Genomic DNA, 17,083 nt, shown 5'->3' with positions numbered 1-17,083 from the left:
AGACATTTGCAAAAAAAAAATTAAAAATACTTTCTTTTCTCTTTTCCAGATTCCTGGGATTTAAAGCAGAGCACTCGGAATATCAACCCAACCATAAACCAAGCCAACATTGTGGATTTGCATCCAGCCTCTGTTTACAGTATTAGAATCTACTCCTTCAACAAGATTGGCAGAAGTGAACCCAGCAAAGAATTAACTGTTAGCACAGAGGAAGCAGGTACAATATGTGACAGAGATAGTGCAACCACTTTTCACTATTATTAGATTAACAGAACCTACAAACTGAACATCTCTGAGTTTGACTGCGCAGCCATTCTAATGAAAAACAACAGAGATTGCCTCATTGGCCAGGCCTCAGTTGGAGCATTGTGTTAATTCTAAGCACCCCTGTAAGGAAACAAAGTTAAGGCCTTTGAGAAGCAAAAACAGAAATTGCTGGAAAAGCCCGGCAGCTTTAGCAGCATCTGTGTAGAGAAATCAGAGTTAACATTTCCATTTGGGGATAGCACTGTGGCTCAATGGTGAGCACTGCTGCCTCTTAGCACCAGGGACCCGGGTTCGATTCCAGCCTTGGGCGACTGTCTGTGTGGACTTTGCACATTCTCTCCATGTTTGCATGGGTTTGCTCTGGTTTCCTCCCACAATCCAAAAGATGTGCAGGCCAGGTGAATTGGCCATGCTAAATTGCCCATAGTGTTAGGTGAGTTAGTTAAGGGTAAATATAGAGTGAGGGAATGGGTCTGGGTGGGTGACTCTTCGGAGGGTTGGTGTGAACTTATTGGGCCGAAGGGCCTGTTTCCATACTGTAGGGAATCTCATCAATCTCATTCTAGTGATCCTTCCTCAGAGCACGTGGACAGCTCTGAGGAAGGGGTATTGGACTCAAAACATTAACTCTGATTTCTCTCTTTCTCTCCAAGATGCTGCCAGACCTGCTGAGTTTTTCCAGCAATTTCTATTTTCGTTTGTGATTTACAGCAACCACAGTTCTTAGGGTATTTTTAATTCAGGCCTTTGAGAGGTTAGAGTCATAGTCATAGAGATGTACAGCATGGACATCCAATCCGTCCATGCCGACCAGATATCCCAACTTAATCTAATCCTACCTGCCAGCATCTGGCCCATATCCCTCCAAACCCTTCCTTTTCATATACCCATCCAAATGCCTCTTAAATGTTGCAATTGTACCAGCCTCCACCACTTCCTCTGGCAGCTCATTCCATACACGTACCACCCTCTGTGTGAAAAAGTTGCCCCTTTGGTCTCTTTTATATCTTTCCCCTCTCACCCTAAACCTATGCCCTCTAGTTCTGGACTCCCCGACCCCAGGGAAAAGACTTTGCCTATTTACCCTATCCATGACCCTCATAATTTTATAAACTTCGATAAGGTCGCCCTCAGCCTCTGACGGTGAAAACAGGGAAAACAGCCCCAGCCTGTTCAGCCTCTCCCTGTAGCTCAAATCCTCCAACCCTGGCAACATCCTTGTAAATCTTTTCTGAACCTTTTCAAGTTTCGCAAAATCTTTCTGATAGGAAGGAGACCAGAATTGCACGCAATATTCCAAATGTGGCCTAACCAATGTCCTGTACAGCTGCAACATGACCTCCCAACACCTGTACTCAATACTCTGACCAATAAAGGAAAGCATACCAAACGCCTTCTTCACTATCCTATCTACCTGCAACTCCACTTTCAAGGATCTATGTTTACTCCGAGGAACTTGAAGCCCTTGACCACCTCCACCTCAGCACCATTGATACAGACAGGGCCGTGTCCTCCATTCTCCATCCTGAAGTTGATGACAAGCTCCTTCACTTTGCTGACACGGAGGGAGAGATTGTTGGCTTTCTCCCATACTGCTAAGCTGTTTATCTCTTTCCTGTACACTGTCTCATTGTGTTTGAGATCTAACCCAGTGTAATGGTGTCTTCAGCAAACTTGTAAATGGAGTTAGACCAGGATTTGGTCACACAGTTGTGAGTGTATAAAGAATGTAGTAAGCGGCTGAGTACACAGCGTGGTGGGGCACCAGTTTTTGGGATTATTCTGGAAGAGGTGTTGTCTCATATCCCTACTGATTGTTGTCTCTGGGTTAGGAAGTTGAGGATCCAATTGTAGGAACCAGTTGCAGTTGCATCTGTCACTTGAATGTTGTTCTGTACAACAATGCTTTGGTCAGTTTACTCATCCTCCCTACAGTCTGTGCTCTTGTCCATACCAGGAACAAGAACTTCATTTCTATTGCACAAGGACACTAGCTGAAGCTTGTCAATCTAGATTCTGGCTCTCCCTACGTCCTTCATTCCCAGGTTCAATGACCATGGATCAGATTTGATGTAGTTAATCTAAGAAGTGGTGACTGCCTCCTGAAACTGTGTCTAGGTAACTCTCCTTCTCTCTGATGTGTCGCAGTGCCCACAGCTTGGACTCCAGCTCATCAACTCTGAGTTGAAGTTCCTCAAGCAACCAACAGTTGATGCAGCTGTGGTCACTGTGGATTGCACCAGCACCCTGACAGTACAGCTGCAAAACATCCCCTGCCCAGCCATCTCTATTCTATTTTGTGAATTAAGTTGAATCTTGGTGTAGTGTGTAAGTTTCCAGAAATAGAGTCTGCAAATTGGTCAATTACAGGGGTCAACTGAAAGCTAATCTAGTTTCCACTTGCCACCTACAATGCCAAGGCATTCAAGATTATGGGCAGAGTGCAGGAAAATGAGATCAGAATAGTTGGATGGTTGTTTGTTAACTGGCACAGAGTTGATGGGCTGAAGGGATTTCTCTGTGCTCCAAATCTCTATAACTGAGCTCTGGGCAATTTGATATTCATAAGAAGCTGCATGTGGGCCTGATTTTTCCCTCTCCTTTGCTTTGATGCCACTGAGCCCAGTCTAATCCATCAGCTGTAATGAGCAAACTGAACACACACCAGGGATCGATCATGGGATCCTACTCATTTGCATGATGTCATGCTATTATTGAGGCATGCATTTAGTTGCTGAGGCACTGGGGAGCACCTTGATTTTTATCATGATTATTCTTCAAGCGGAACCTGTTTTTAACGAGCAGAGCTTGTTGTCATCTCGTCACATGAAGTGCCTTTCTTGTACATTCATTGATGATGTGCCACTCTGAAAAATATTGGAATATCATTATGGCATTCCAAAAAAATACTACTGATGAGCCTAAGTCTTGTGACCTGTTTGTGAGAGGGAATTTAGCTGTTGCTAGTGGCTGATGACCTCCTGCTGAACAATGGATAGGAAAACACCATTCTTCACAGGTCTGAGGTGACTAGGCCATCACAGTCTATCCACTCACATCCCACCACGCATTCTCTCAAAAGAGGAGAGAAGTTTTGCTAAAAATCTACACCAACTGGAAGAAAGGAAAAGCTTCTCCAACCCACCTAGACCACAGAACTTAGTCTGGAATGTCACTTTGATCTTCATTAATGTTCCATGGTCAATAGTATTGTGCTGGAAAAGCACAGCAAGTCAGGCAGGATCTGAGGAGCAGGAGAATCGATGTTTCAGGCAAAGCCCTTCATTCTGATGAAGGGTTCTTCCCCGAAACATTGATTCTCCTGCTCCTTGGATGCTGCCTGATTTGCTGTGCTTTTCCAGCACTACATTCTCAACTCTGATCTCCAGCATCTGCAGTCCTCACTTTCTCCTAGTGTTCCGCGGTACCCACCTCTTCGACAATTCTGCCCCCATCCAGAAGCTATACAGTTCTTGTTTGAAGGAATGAATGCTCATTACATAAACTGGCAGTCAGTTTCTCTGCTGTTTTTAGGGAGCTGCAGTCTAGTATACCACTCCCATCTGGATTGCTTTGCCCTCACACATGATCTTCTGTAGTCACTGTGTAGTTTTGTTTTGAAGCACATCATTTAATTCTCCAGCTGACTATGTCTAGACTACATTGTGCTAGACCAGGTCTAGCTTGGCCCCTCTTTTCCTGCTGTCCATTTTGTCTTTAAAAAGAGATCTCCGTCTCTTTACAGCTCTGATCAAACAGCTAGAATACTGGCATTTTCTCTGGGTGGATATCACCTTTTAGAGTTCTTTTTACTCTTGTAATTTAAAATACCTTCCTCCTGGCATCTAGTTTATTTCAGCCTGACATTGCAAACCCTGTTCTTTTCTAATCTATTTATATAGTTCAGGCGGTCTACAAATCTTTTTAGGCTAACTTCAGTTCTCTCTAAGTAGGCTTGGCAACAGACAGGTCTTGGGTTCTATTTCAACAGCAGGGAGCTCTCCGTGGTGCTGATTAAGTACCAGGGGAAATTTACCTGGATCTGTTGTTGTTAAAAAATGGCTGTTTGCCATTGTAAAGATGCGTTCAGGGTTGTTTAACATATTTATGGATTCACAGACTGGTTCAGTATAAATGCAGCTGAATCACTGTCTTAAAAGTGTAGGTTTTATTAATTACCGTCAGTTTGTGCTTTAATGGAAAGTCACACAAGAGCAGCAGCCCACATCAATTATGAGATACATTTTGATCAATTCTCAACATGTCTTTGCACCAATTATTGCCCATACTTTGAGTGTTATGTCTCAACTATTCCATTGTAGGAGATCATGGAAGGGAAGGGAAACTAGGTCCCTGAGCCTGCGGGTGGCTGTTCCCAAGTCACCAGATCATCCCATCAGCTGGAGAATCAGTTGATGTGCTTCAAAACAAAAATAAATACTATTTAAAGGGTTTGGAATAAGTCAGAGGTGTAAATCTCAGCAATGTGAAAAGATTTGCATGATTTTTAAAATTATTTCTCGTAATGTGAGCATTACTGACCAGCATTTATTGCTCATCTGTAATTACCCAGAGGACAGTTACGAGTCGACCATGCATTGCTGCAGGTGTGGAGTCACACATAGGTCAGACCACATAAGGATGGTATTTTCCTTCCCTAAAGAGTATTAGTGAACCAAATGAATTTTTATCACAATCGATAATGGTTTCTTAGCTATCATTAGACGCTTAATTCCTGGCTTCTATTGCATTCCTTTTCCAACATCTACCAGGGTGGGATATGAGGAAAAAGTGAGGTCTACAGATGCTGGAGATCAGAGCTGAAGATGTGTAGCTGGAAAAGCGCAACAGGTCAGGCAAGGAACAGGAAATTGGACATTTCGGGCATAAGCCCTTCATCAGGAATTTATGAACCTAGGTTCCTGAAACATTAGCTGTGTGGCTGTATTAATAGTCTAGTAATAATGCCTCTCTGCTATCAACCTCCCCAAATTTGATGACCTACCTCATCATCTTTCTGTGTCCCTGGTGACACAGTGCTCATGGTTCAGAGTTAGTTTGGTTGGTTGGGATTAATGCAGAGTGACTCCTGTTTAACATACTATACATAGGGCAGCACATTTAATGATGCAGCATCCCTCAGTTGTGGAATAGGATTTCAAACTTTAAGTTTATGATCCAGGAACAACTACTCACATCCATCCATGAATGATCAATTGTTCTTTGAAGCATAATTCCCTATGTTGCTATGGTTGTATCACAAGTAGCTACTTTAATTGTTTTTCTTGGTTCTTCTATTAACTTGCAGTAGTTGCTAGGAGAACTTTTGTTGTTTGATACAAATATCCACCAGTGATAGTGTAGAGGCAGCAGGTGTTGAACTGCAAAAAATAAGTGATCCATTTCACCAAAGTATGAAATGGAAGTATTCTTTTAAAATTGGATCATTCGTGAATGGTGTAAGAATAGATAAGAATGTCGTAAGATCCTTTACTCTGCCTATAAGCTTAATTGCCTTAGTGCTCTCATATTATTATTTCCAATAAATGTAGCAATATTTGTTTGCTTTTAATATATTTTTCTCAGTTCCCCTTCTTTCCTTTTTTTTTGCCTTCTTGAAGATATTGACTTTCTTTATGTAAGATTCTTTGGACATACTCTGGATTCTTAGCCAAAGACCTGTGCTTCAAGATTGAGTGCAATCTATTCAACTGTAGAAATAAGGCAGCTGAGGTCAATCTTCCTTTTATCCTGTATAGACATGCACTTCCCTGAAGTTGATAATAGTTTCATGGGATAGAAGCCAAATGCATACAGGCTGGCTGATTTCTCCTTCCCAATTCTGATGTGCCATTGTTTCCAATTGCTGTATGGAACAGTTGAATGGAGTAGGTTCTATAACTATTGTGGCTCTTGAACCAAATGTCACTTTGATTTAAAAGTCAGCTTCCTCTTACCATTGGTGAAAGGTTATTGCTTCCTGTCCCAGTCCAGCACATGACCTGGGTGAATGCTTTTGTGTAGTATGCAGGGAATGCTGGACTGTTAGTGGTGTTGTCCTTGGATAATGTTACACTGAGGCACCATCTCCCAGTTCAAGTGGTCAAGATATATCCCATGGATTTTTTTTTTGAAGAAGAGTTATACCCTGGCCAACAATTATCCCTTAATCATCATCATCGAAAGTAACTGTCTTGTTTTTACCACTGTTTCCAAGAACTTGCTGCAATGAATTTGGTTTTTTTTGGCAATTGTTTGAAAAAAAATGTGTCCTTAAATTCAAAGTAATTAATTGGCACTTTGGAAAGAGAAAAGTGCTATAGAAATTCTGGTTCCCCCTTCCTTTGACATATTTACTTTCTTATCCCCCAAAGTTCTGAGGCCAATTAGAAGTTTGAAAATTGAAGTTGTTGGATTTTTATTTTGTAAGGCTGTTGAGCAATGCGAGGAAAAGGTAGATAAATTCAGTTGAGTTACAGATCAACCTTGATTTTGCTAAATGATAGGGCAGGTCCAAGAGGACCTCATGTTCCTGATATTCCTAACGGTTTGTCCATGGGAAGTTGGATGTTTTCTGTACCTACGTAAAGGAAGCATGAAAAATGGATATATGAAAAGCAGTGGCAGTGTAATTGTTGCCTGCCTATCACAACTCCAGAGATTCAACCTGTCCACAAAGCAGAACTGTTAAACTGAGAGCTTTGAAGGTTGGACTCTGGGAGTTGCAGCCTCAGTCACTTGGACTTGAGCATAAGTGGCTTCCACTCTAGTTCTGTGATTTCTAAATAGCTGCTATGTCCAAAGTACCATCTTTTGATTCTACCAAATGTAGGAAAAATTGTACTCAAAGGGTTGCATTGAATGATTGTTTGCGGGTTTGTGTGCTCCCTCTCTCAAATTGCTTCTGGAGATGTCTCTTAACAAGTATGGAGGCTTCCCAAATGAACCTTCTCTATTTTGACCAGTCAGAAACGATGGTCTCCCATGAGATGGTAGACCTGTTTGATGACATCTCAAAGTTTCTGCTGTCCTCTGGGGACCTCCTTCTATGACTACACTCCAATTACAGCAATTGCATCGTCAGTCTGGCATCAGGAGTATCAGAAAAATGGACGAGTTAGACCAGAGGGTCTGTTTCTATGCTGTACAACTCTGACACTATGCCTCAAAGGCCTACAGGATTCTCATGGTCCAAGCTGTTTTGACTTGCAAGCATGCAATGTTGCTTTAGTTGACTGAAATAAAAAGGAATATACTGATGGATTAAATATTTTGTACTTTGATCACTGAATTAAAATAGGGCTAGTTTTATTTTATTTGAATAAATAAAGAGATACTGAAATGAGGTTTAAAAACAGGTGATGATAAATCCATTCAAATGTGGAAATTGAAGTTAATGAATGTGGTCTATCTGTCAATGAGTCCAATTGATGATTTCCTTATGTGGTTGAAAAACCAATTCAGTCCAATTTTTGAAATCTTCAAGATAGCAATTTGGATATGCGAAGCAAAAAATAAAATTTATGACAAAAATACCTTGCATGAGATTAAGGTTGAAAATTATCTGAACTTTGGGAAGCAAAAGTGTAAGAAGCAACTAGATTTGGATTTCTTGTAAGAGTATCAGTGTGATGGAACTCTCACACTCCAGAAAGTTTTATCGAAAGAAAGAACTTGCTTGTATAAAGCAAATTTCATGTTTTAATGTGATGTAAGTTTTACAATTTAAATATGTTTTAATAAAATGTATTCGATAGTTTGGCTTTGAGCTTCTGGTATGTGGGAGTTTGGTTTATGTGTCTGAAGGGATTTAATAATTTACTACTATGTATTCTTGTAGCCATGGTGATTTCTTTCAAAAGTAAAACACAGTCGCAGAGAAGGCTGGGCACCCATTTCTTGGAAAAAAGCTTCTGGATTTGAGCTGGCACATTTTGCAGAGCCTTGTTAGCAGCTAGACATGTAAAACAATTGATCTTGATGAAAGAAGATGATTGAGAATTGTTAAAAAATAGGCTACTTCAGTGTAAGGAAACTAGTTCCAATCCAAACTTTTTGATTACTTCTGTTTTACTGTTAAAATCAAATCTGCAGCTTTGAATGTTTGTATTTCAGTGAAAGTCTACCTCATTAATAACATGAAAGCAATTATCTATCAAACTAGATTACGGTCTAGAATCTAATTTGTCCAGTAACAACATCAGTTGGGATAATAATATTCAGAACATCCCAAAGTACTTCATAATCAACCAAAGCTACTGTTGAGATTATTTACTTTAATGGAACTAGTTGAGGGATAAATGTTGACCAGGACATCAGGAACTGTTCCTGCATTTCTGCAATTAATGGCATAGTTATTTTTCTTTCGCTTCAACATGTAAATGGAACCTCCATTTATGATCTCATTGGAAAGTACTTCAGGTGACTGATTGTGTGGAGTTTGCACATTCTCCCCATGTCTGCATGGTTTTCCTCATAGTGCTCCAGTTTCCTCCCACAGTCCAAAACTGTGCAGCTTAGGTGAATTGGCCATGCTAAATTGCCCGTAGTGTTAGATGATGGGGTAAATGTAGGGGAATGGGTCTGGGTGGGTTGCACTTCGGTGGGTCGGTATGGACCCGTTGGGCTGAAGGGCCTGCTTCCACACTGTAAGTAACCTAAAAAAAAGTGCAGTGCTCCCTCAGCATGACACTTATGTGCCAGCCTAGATTGTGTGTTTAGATCCTGTATGTTTTGTGAAATGAGCTCATAGTCTTCTGACTTATATTCAGGAATATGAGCACTGCTGGCACTAGACTGGTAGATGATCGAAGAGAGCTACCTTAGATTGCCTAAGCTTCTCCATCCACTGAACTAATCAGAATACACATAATTTTCCAATGTCTGTGTGGATGATTTGAAAAATTAAGCCTGAAACGCAGCATTAAAATAATTAATGTGACTGAAGTAATGATAGATTGAAGGAGAAAAGGTTGTTCCCTTCAGAGAGGGAAAGTTTGGTGAAGGTTTAATGGAAATACTCGAAATCACAAAGGCTGTAGACAGTGGGGATAGAGTCATAGAGTCATAAAGATGTACAGCATGGAAACAGACCCTTCGGTCCAACCCGTCCATGCCGACCAGATATACCAACCCAATCTAGTCCCACCTGCCAGCACCCAGCCCATATCCCTCAAAACCCTTCCTATTCAACTGATTAGCAAGGTTAGATCTTATGGAGTACAGGGAGAACTAGCCATTTGGATACAGAACTAGCTCAAAGGTAGAAGACAGAGGGTGGTGGTGGAGGGTCATTTTTCAGACTGGAGGCCTGTGACCAGTGGAGTGCCACAAGGATTGGTGCTGGGCACTATACTTTTTGTCATTTACATAAATGATGGATAGTGGGAAACTATTCCCCTTTGACAGAAGCGCTGAGAGTCAAAAGAGACAGATTTGACAAAAGAACCCCAAAGTAACCTGAGGAAAAAAATTGTTCCATCAGGGAATGATTACAATCTGGGATGGACATGTTGAGGATGAGTTTCAAAAGGATGTTAGATAAGCAACTGTTAGGAAAAATATTGCAGGGTTCTGAGGAAAAGGCAAAGAGACTGGGAATACTGGGTTGCTGTTGTAGAGAGCTAGCACAAAGTTAAATTACTGGAGAAACTCGACACATCTGGCAGCATCTGTGGAGAGAGAAATAGAGTCAATGTTTCGAGTCCCATTCTGAAGAAGGCTTCCTGGACTTGCGACGTTAACTCTGTTTTTCTCCCTATAGATGCTGCCAGACCTGCTGAGTTTCTCCAGCACTTTCGGTTTTTGTTTGTTTCAGATCTCTAGCATCCATAGTTCTCTGTTTTATTTGATTTCAACACTAACGTGATGGGTTGAATGGCCTTGTCCAGTGTTATCAGTATTCCAGTATTTATGTGATCATTATAGAGGATCCGGTGTACACCCCTAACATTGCACCACCATTTTCTCTTTTTCAGCTCCAGATGGGCCTCCTATGGATGTCATATTACAACCCATCACATCCCAGAGCATCCGAGTAACTTGGAAGGTAACTTCATTCTTTGACCATTGTAAGCTGTCAAGGCGGTAAAATTTCAGGTCACTTCTACATTTTTAACCCCTCACACAAGACGCCTCTGATAACAATGTCATGTCTGTTTCAAAATCCTTTGTGAATTTTCCAAGCTTTTCTCTGTGGAAAATCTTCATTCATATTCTCCAGCCACCCATAATGCTTTAGTGCCTTCCTCAGAATGTCCCTTCTTCATGTGTGAGCCAGCACACATTGCAAGTGAGCTTCTTATTCAACCATGGGGGGCATCACTCAATCCTGAACCCAACCTCAGTAGCTACTTCAAATTCTGCTGAGGTGAAAACCCAGAAGGTGTCAGTACCAGGCAGACATTGGACCTTGAGATCACCCTCAGTTCAAAATAGGACCTTTTCAAGTTTATTTTGATCTGACCAGTTGCTGCACTTTCTCTCCTTTAAGTGTAGACTGTGAGAAACTTTCCCAATGATCACCATGCGGGTCTAAATGTTGACTGTCTTTAACACATTTAGTCATATTCAAGTCTAATTCTGTTTTCACATTATGTCACAAACACACATATACAGTACACAGGGTGGTTTACAGGAAAATGGAGCCACATAGGAACCTCTAATGGGAAAATACCAAAACCTATCAAGTTTATCTCCTCCCATCTTGGTGGTTGCATTATAAGAGAATAAGAACATAAGGACTAGGAGCAGGAGTAGGCCATCTGGTCCTTTGAGCCTGCTCCACCATTCAATAACATCATGGCTGATCTTTTCATGGACTCAGCTCCACTTACCCACCTGCTCATGGTAATCCTTAATTCCTGAACTGTTCAAAAATCTTAAAAACATTTAATGAGGTAGCCTCAACTGCTTCACTAGGCAGTAATAATGGTTATTGATGAGTGAAAAGACCCAATGATTGTTGGAAGAGTGGCTTGTATTCATTTAATACCTTCCACGACATGCCAAAGTGCATTCAGTGTTGTAGTGCAGGTACACCAGCCAGTGTGTGAAAAGTAAGCTCCCACCTTGTGACAATGACCAGCTAAGCCAAGCTGTTTGCTGAAGGATAGATTTCAGTGAGGGCAGTTGGGATATTTCCACAGGCCATTGGCACACTGTGCCATGTGGGTTTTCTCATTCACTGAGCGGGATGCCTGGATCTTAGTCTAACACCTCACCCAAATAACAGCAACTTCTGAAAAGTAGTAGAATCGAAAAGTGTGGCGCTGGAAAAACACAGCAGGTCAGGCAGCATCCAAGGAGCAAGAGAGTCAGTGTTTCAGGCATGAGCCCTTCATCAGGAATGTGTTTGGGCTTATGCTTGAAACGCGATTTTCCTGCTCCTTGGATACTGCCTGACCTGCTGTGCTTTTCCAGCACAACACTCCCTACTCTGGTCTCCAGCATCTGCAGTCCTCACTTTCTCCTATACACTGGAGTATCAGCCAGAGCGAAGTGCTCATGTTTGTCGGAGTGGGAACTGACTCAATGACCTGAAAGTATTACCCAAGCTGATCTTTTCTGTTCAAAGCCTAACAATCCAATGCTTGCTCCAGGTGAGATTGGTTAATGCAGTGTGAACCAAGGATCAAACCAAGATCCATCCTGATTGATATAATGCTGTTCATTAGGGATAGACCTGTATTGGAACTGTTACCCTTGCTGGGTGTTATGGGAAGGTAGGGGTTAAGAGACTTTGGGAAGAGAAGAATTGGAAATGCTAAGAGAGGAAGTAAAATTCTCAAACAGTTAAAGAAGTAAAAAAAAGGATTAGCAGGTGAAGGTTGTCTTATTCATTCAAAGCATTTTTAAATGTGATCTCAATTAAATAAACTGAAGAAACTCAATAGGAATTGGTGAACAGAATTTATTCCACATGTGAATCTGCTTGGTAAATAATAAGTGAACCACTGCAGAGTTAATTTAAAGTAAAACTAAAACAAATGTAATTTATCTTTAATGGGACATTACAGGCTCAGAGGGCACACACATTCCTTATTAGATTGTGAATCTTTGCAGAAATATATGAATTAAGGTAGTGTTTGCACATAACCTGCTGGACAATTAAGACTGTGAGCATGTTTTATATCTGTGATTGCACCTTCGAAGCAAAACAAGCCAAATTATTTTTAATAAATCTTGGTATATTTGTAGAATAAATATAAACCTCCTGATGTCTGAGCAGATAACATGTTCTTATTTATTCATTCACAGACTGTGAGTATCACTAACTAAGCCAGCATTTATTGTCCATCCCTAACATCGGTTGAGAAGGTGGTGGTGAACTGCCTTAAATAGCTGTAGTCCCATAGTGCAGGTACCCACACAGTGTAGTGCTTAGATTTTAACCCAGTGATGATGAAGAAACAGTTGATATTATTTTCCAAGCTGTGTTTTTGGTGAGTCACAGTGGAATCCTATCAGGATCTGAGCAACATAGGCTGTGATGAGATGAGTGGCTGAAATGATGAGCTGTCTCGACACCAACAACATCTCACTGCATCTTGTATGATTTTCTCAAGCGGTGTGATGAGATTGGCACGGGGCAGCAGCATACTCCCAGTTGGCGCTTGTTAAACATCTCATTGACGGTCCAATTTGCCACATGTTGCGATCTTACCGAACTCGTGACAAACCAGCAATCGGCAAAACTCAACATGAAAACCGGATGCAGTTCTCAGCTGTTTCAAACCCGTGCTGGGCATCAACGTCTCTGGCACACTCCAAGGACACAGGTCACATGCACCCCACCTCAATGGACATTGACACCAGATCTGTGCCACCCTCTCAGAATCCTCCTGTTATATCTCCAATAGATTCACAGGCTGCTGCAGTTGAGTGTTACACCTCAGGCTTCATTGTAATGCTGCAGCAAGGACACTGTGCACTCAGGTATAGGCACCCAGCTCAGAGACTGGACCAGGCTGTATCTCTCGATTCTTTGCTTGCTGTCATATTGTTCACTCTCTCTGAGCCTACCTGGATGCTTACAGTGTCCTTGCTTTGCCTTTTTACACATTGACCCCTCAGTCAGAGATGTCAGGTTCATGTGGTTGTGAGTATGTTCGCTGAGCTGGGAAGTTGATTTGCAGACTTTTCGTTCCCTGTCTAGCTGACATCTTCAATGTCTAGGAGCCTCCTGTGAAACGCTGCTGTACTGTCTCTTCTGGAATTTATTTGGCTCTGTTCCTGCTGCTTCTGGTTGCCGGTTTGTTGTAGTGGGCCAGTATATTCGGTCAAGATCCATGTGTTTGTTGATAGAATCAGTGGATGAGTGCTATGTTTCTAGGAATTCTCTGGCTGTCCTCTGTTTAGCTTGTCCTGTGATCGTTGTGTTGGCCCAGTCAAATTTTTGGTCCCTGTCATCTGTGTGTATGGCTACTAGGGACAGTCGTGACGTTTAGTGGCTAGCTGGTGTTCGTGGATGTGGATTGCTAGTTGTTTGCATGTTTGTCCTATATTGTGTTTGCATACCAGGTTGCATACTACTGTCCTACTGTACCATTTAGCACAGACACAAAGGCAGGACATCAGCAGACTTCAGATGGAGATAGCCTTTGCTCAGGGGATCCTGATGAAGAACTGATGCCCGAAACGTCGACTGTCCTGCTCCTCAGATGCTGCCTGACCTGCAGTGCTTCTCCAGTGCCGCACTTTTCAACTCTGACTCTCCAGCATCTGCAGTCGTCACTTTTCTCCCAGGGAATCCCAGAACAGTAAACCAGTCCACACCCCTGTATGGGCTGGTCAGGTTCAGGATGCTCTCCACATCCAGGATGAGGGGCCCAGTGACTGTCTGCCCACCACCCAAGGTGACTCTTTCTGTCCCGTTGTGGGCTGCTTTCCTCCTGGAATGAGGGAGAGAGACGCAGGGATTAGTGGGTGGCACAGCTGTTATTGATGGTACAGATGGGGAGGTTTCCCAAGTGAGTGAGTAGGCAGCATAGGGGGCAAGTAGGGTGAGTGATATCACAGTTTGAGATGGGAAGGGACATGTTGGGAAGATGTTACATGTATTTGTGAGGGTGGCAGAGCATGAGGCTTGGTAGGAGGTGGGTCCAGAAGCAGAGATAGCGTGAGTGTGAAGTATCGGAGAGAAGATAGGAAAGGACATTGACCTTCTTTCCACAACGGTGGGCATTTCTCCATGTGGCTGAGCCTGCTGTAACATGTGTGGCAACCTCAGACCAGGCTGGCATGATTGAGTATTGTGGCCTCTGCTGCTGGTCCTGACAGAAGAGGCAGTCTTGCCCATGCTCACGCAGGCCAGAACCAAGCTCTCTGGACTGGCAGTGTCTGGGTACACAATGAGTATTTAAATATGGCAGCAGCCCCAAGGATACCAGACAATTCTGGGATCTCCAATGAATGTCAAGGTGCTCTGGGAATGGTGCTCAGTAAGATTGGTTGGAAATCAGACATGATACTTGCCACATTTATTGGCATTTCAGTCGTTACTAAAACCTCACAATGTGAATCACTCCATTAAACACAACGCGACTCAGACCTAGCCACAAACTGTAAGTTTGGAGGGATGATGTTCATATGCCCCCTGCTGCCCTCCTATTTCAAAGTTGTGGGTTTAGAAGGTGCTGTTTGGCAGAAGCCTCAACAAATTGCTGCGATATATCATACAGAGGGTCAACAAATACTGGCCTTGCCAACAATGCCCACATTGCAGAAAGTCAATAAATTGAAAACACAATGCAGCAAATGTGCAGTGAGTAAATATTTGAGGTGCTGGGTAGGGTGTTGATCCAGCATGCTGTTACATCCTGGATAGCATCAAACTTGATTGTTACTGGAACTGTATTCTTACAGCAACTGATGATCTGTCATACTTGTGCCTTGTAGATGCTGGAACACTCTTGGAGAGTCAAGAGGCATTCTCAGAAGATTGCCCAACTTCTGGCTTTCTCTTCGAGCCAAAGTATTTATGTAGCTAGTCCAGTGATGTTTCAGGTCAATGGTGACTCCCAGGTGGTAAATTTGGTCATGGCAATCCCTTTGAAATTCAAAGGGAAATAATTAGATGTTCTTGTTGGAGATCTGCTCCTGGTTATGCTACTGAATTCCACAAAGTGGGAAAACTCAATATTTCACTTTCCAGTCTCCACAGTGAGTTTATGTGGCAATCTTCCATTATAAATATGGACAGTGGAATTTACATGTAAACATATTCACTGGACTGACACCTGAAATGATGGAGGTAAAAACAATGACTGCAGATGCTGGAAACCAGATTCCGGATCAGTGGTGCTGGAAGAGCACAGCAGTTCAGGCAGCATCCGAGGAGCAGTGAAATCAACGTTTCGGGCAAAAGCCCTTCATCAGGAATCATTATGAAGGGCTTTTGTCCGAAACATCGATTTTGCTGCTCCTTGGATGCTGCCTGAACTGCTGTGCTCTTCCAGCACCACTGATCCGGAACCTGAAATGATGGCGTTATCTTTACAATGAAAGGTTGGGCAAGCTGGGCTTACACCCATTGGAGTTGTAAAGAACTGGCTGAAAGGTGTAAGATTCTGAGAGGAATGGATGGTGGATGTTGAGAGGATGCTTTCCTTTGTGAGTGAGCAAGACAAGCAGTTTACAAGTAAAAGCTCTCCTATTTAAATCAGGCATGAGGAATTTCTTTCTCTGCATCTGTGGGTCTCTCTTATCCAGAGAGCATTGAGGTGAGATGTTTGAATATCTTTCAGGCAGATTCTTGACTTACAAGGGGGTCACTGGTTATCAGGGTTGTCCATGAATATGGAGTTGAAGTCATAATTGTATCACCCATGAGCTTATCAAATGGGGAAACAGGTAGGCAGAAGCCTACTTTTACTCCTAATTTGGAAGTTTGTAGACAGGTATGAGATTTCAAATATATTACAGTCACCACAATCCCAGATGACCAAAGGTCTGTTCTCTCATTAAAGAGCAACAAGTGCTGGCAGTTTAACCTGAGGTCACAGGGGACACCCCATCCCATCAACTGAATGCAGACATGGGAAAGTTTGCAAACAAGGAAGAGTCAGACACCCCAGGTGGGACTTGAACCCACAATCCCTGGCTTAGGAGACCAGTGCCTTATCCATTAGGCCACTGGGGCTTCACCTGAGGGTCACTTTGCCTCAGGCAAGGGATGAGGTTGAGAATTGGAGTGTTTTGCAGTAACCTCAGCGAGTACAGGTATTGACCCCAAGCTATTGGCATCACTCTGTATTATAAATCAGACAGCCAACTGAGCTAACCAACCCCCAGCAAATCTATTCTATTCTATTCTATCCTAATCTGTTAAACAGATGCAATAAAGTATAAAAATATTGTCAAATCAGTCATGATCTCATTCAAAAGCAGACCAGATTCCGTGGGGTATATTGTCTACTTCTGAACCAATGTCTTATGGTCTATAACACAATTATAAACTAGATTGTGTGATTTTTGGTCATTGTTATAGAGTCATACAGCATGGGGAACAGACACTTCAGTCCTACTAGTTCATGAGAATGGTCCCAGGAATGAAAAGCTTAACGTTTGAGGACTCTGGGTTTATACAAGATGGAGTTTAGAAGGTGGTGGGGGTGGGGGGGCAGAATCTAATTGAAACATTCAGAATACTGAATGGCCTGGACAGAGTGGATGTTGGGAAGATGTTTCCGTTGGTCGGAGAGACAAGGAGCTGAGGGCACAGCCTGACAGTAAAGGGAAGACATTTTCGAATTGAGATAAGGAGAAACTTCTTCAGCCATAGAGTGGTGAATCTATGGAATTCATTGCCACAGAA

At 42.4% G+C, this 17,083-nt stretch overlaps 1 protein-coding gene and 1 non-coding gene across 3 annotated transcripts in view; one reads left to right on the top strand and one right to left on the bottom strand.

Annotated features, from left to right (window-relative positions):
• dscaml1 (Down syndrome cell adhesion molecule like 1) overlaps positions 1–17,083 on the top strand; it is a 537,532-nt gene that overhangs the window by 394,375 nt on the left and 126,074 nt on the right. For both annotated transcript variants that reach the window (XM_060846680.1, XM_060846681.1), the window contains 2 exons: positions 50–217; positions 10,245–10,315. In XM_060846680.1, the coding sequence (XP_060702663.1) occupies positions 50–217; positions 10,245–10,315 (239 nt within the window). The remainder of the gene's footprint in view (positions 1–49; positions 218–10,244; positions 10,316–17,083) is intronic.
• trnar-ccu (transfer RNA arginine (anticodon CCU)) lies at positions 16,336–16,408 on the bottom strand. Its single transcript has one exon. It is a non-coding gene; the product is annotated as a tRNA-Arg (tRNA).

Source organism: Hemiscyllium ocellatum, chromosome 29, assembly GCF_020745735.1.
Source record: "Hemiscyllium ocellatum isolate sHemOce1 chromosome 29, sHemOce1.pat.X.cur, whole genome shotgun sequence".
Taxonomy (NCBI): Eukaryota; Metazoa; Chordata; class Chondrichthyes; order Orectolobiformes; family Hemiscylliidae; genus Hemiscyllium; species Hemiscyllium ocellatum.
This window is presented reverse-complemented; position numbering and strand designations above follow the sequence as displayed.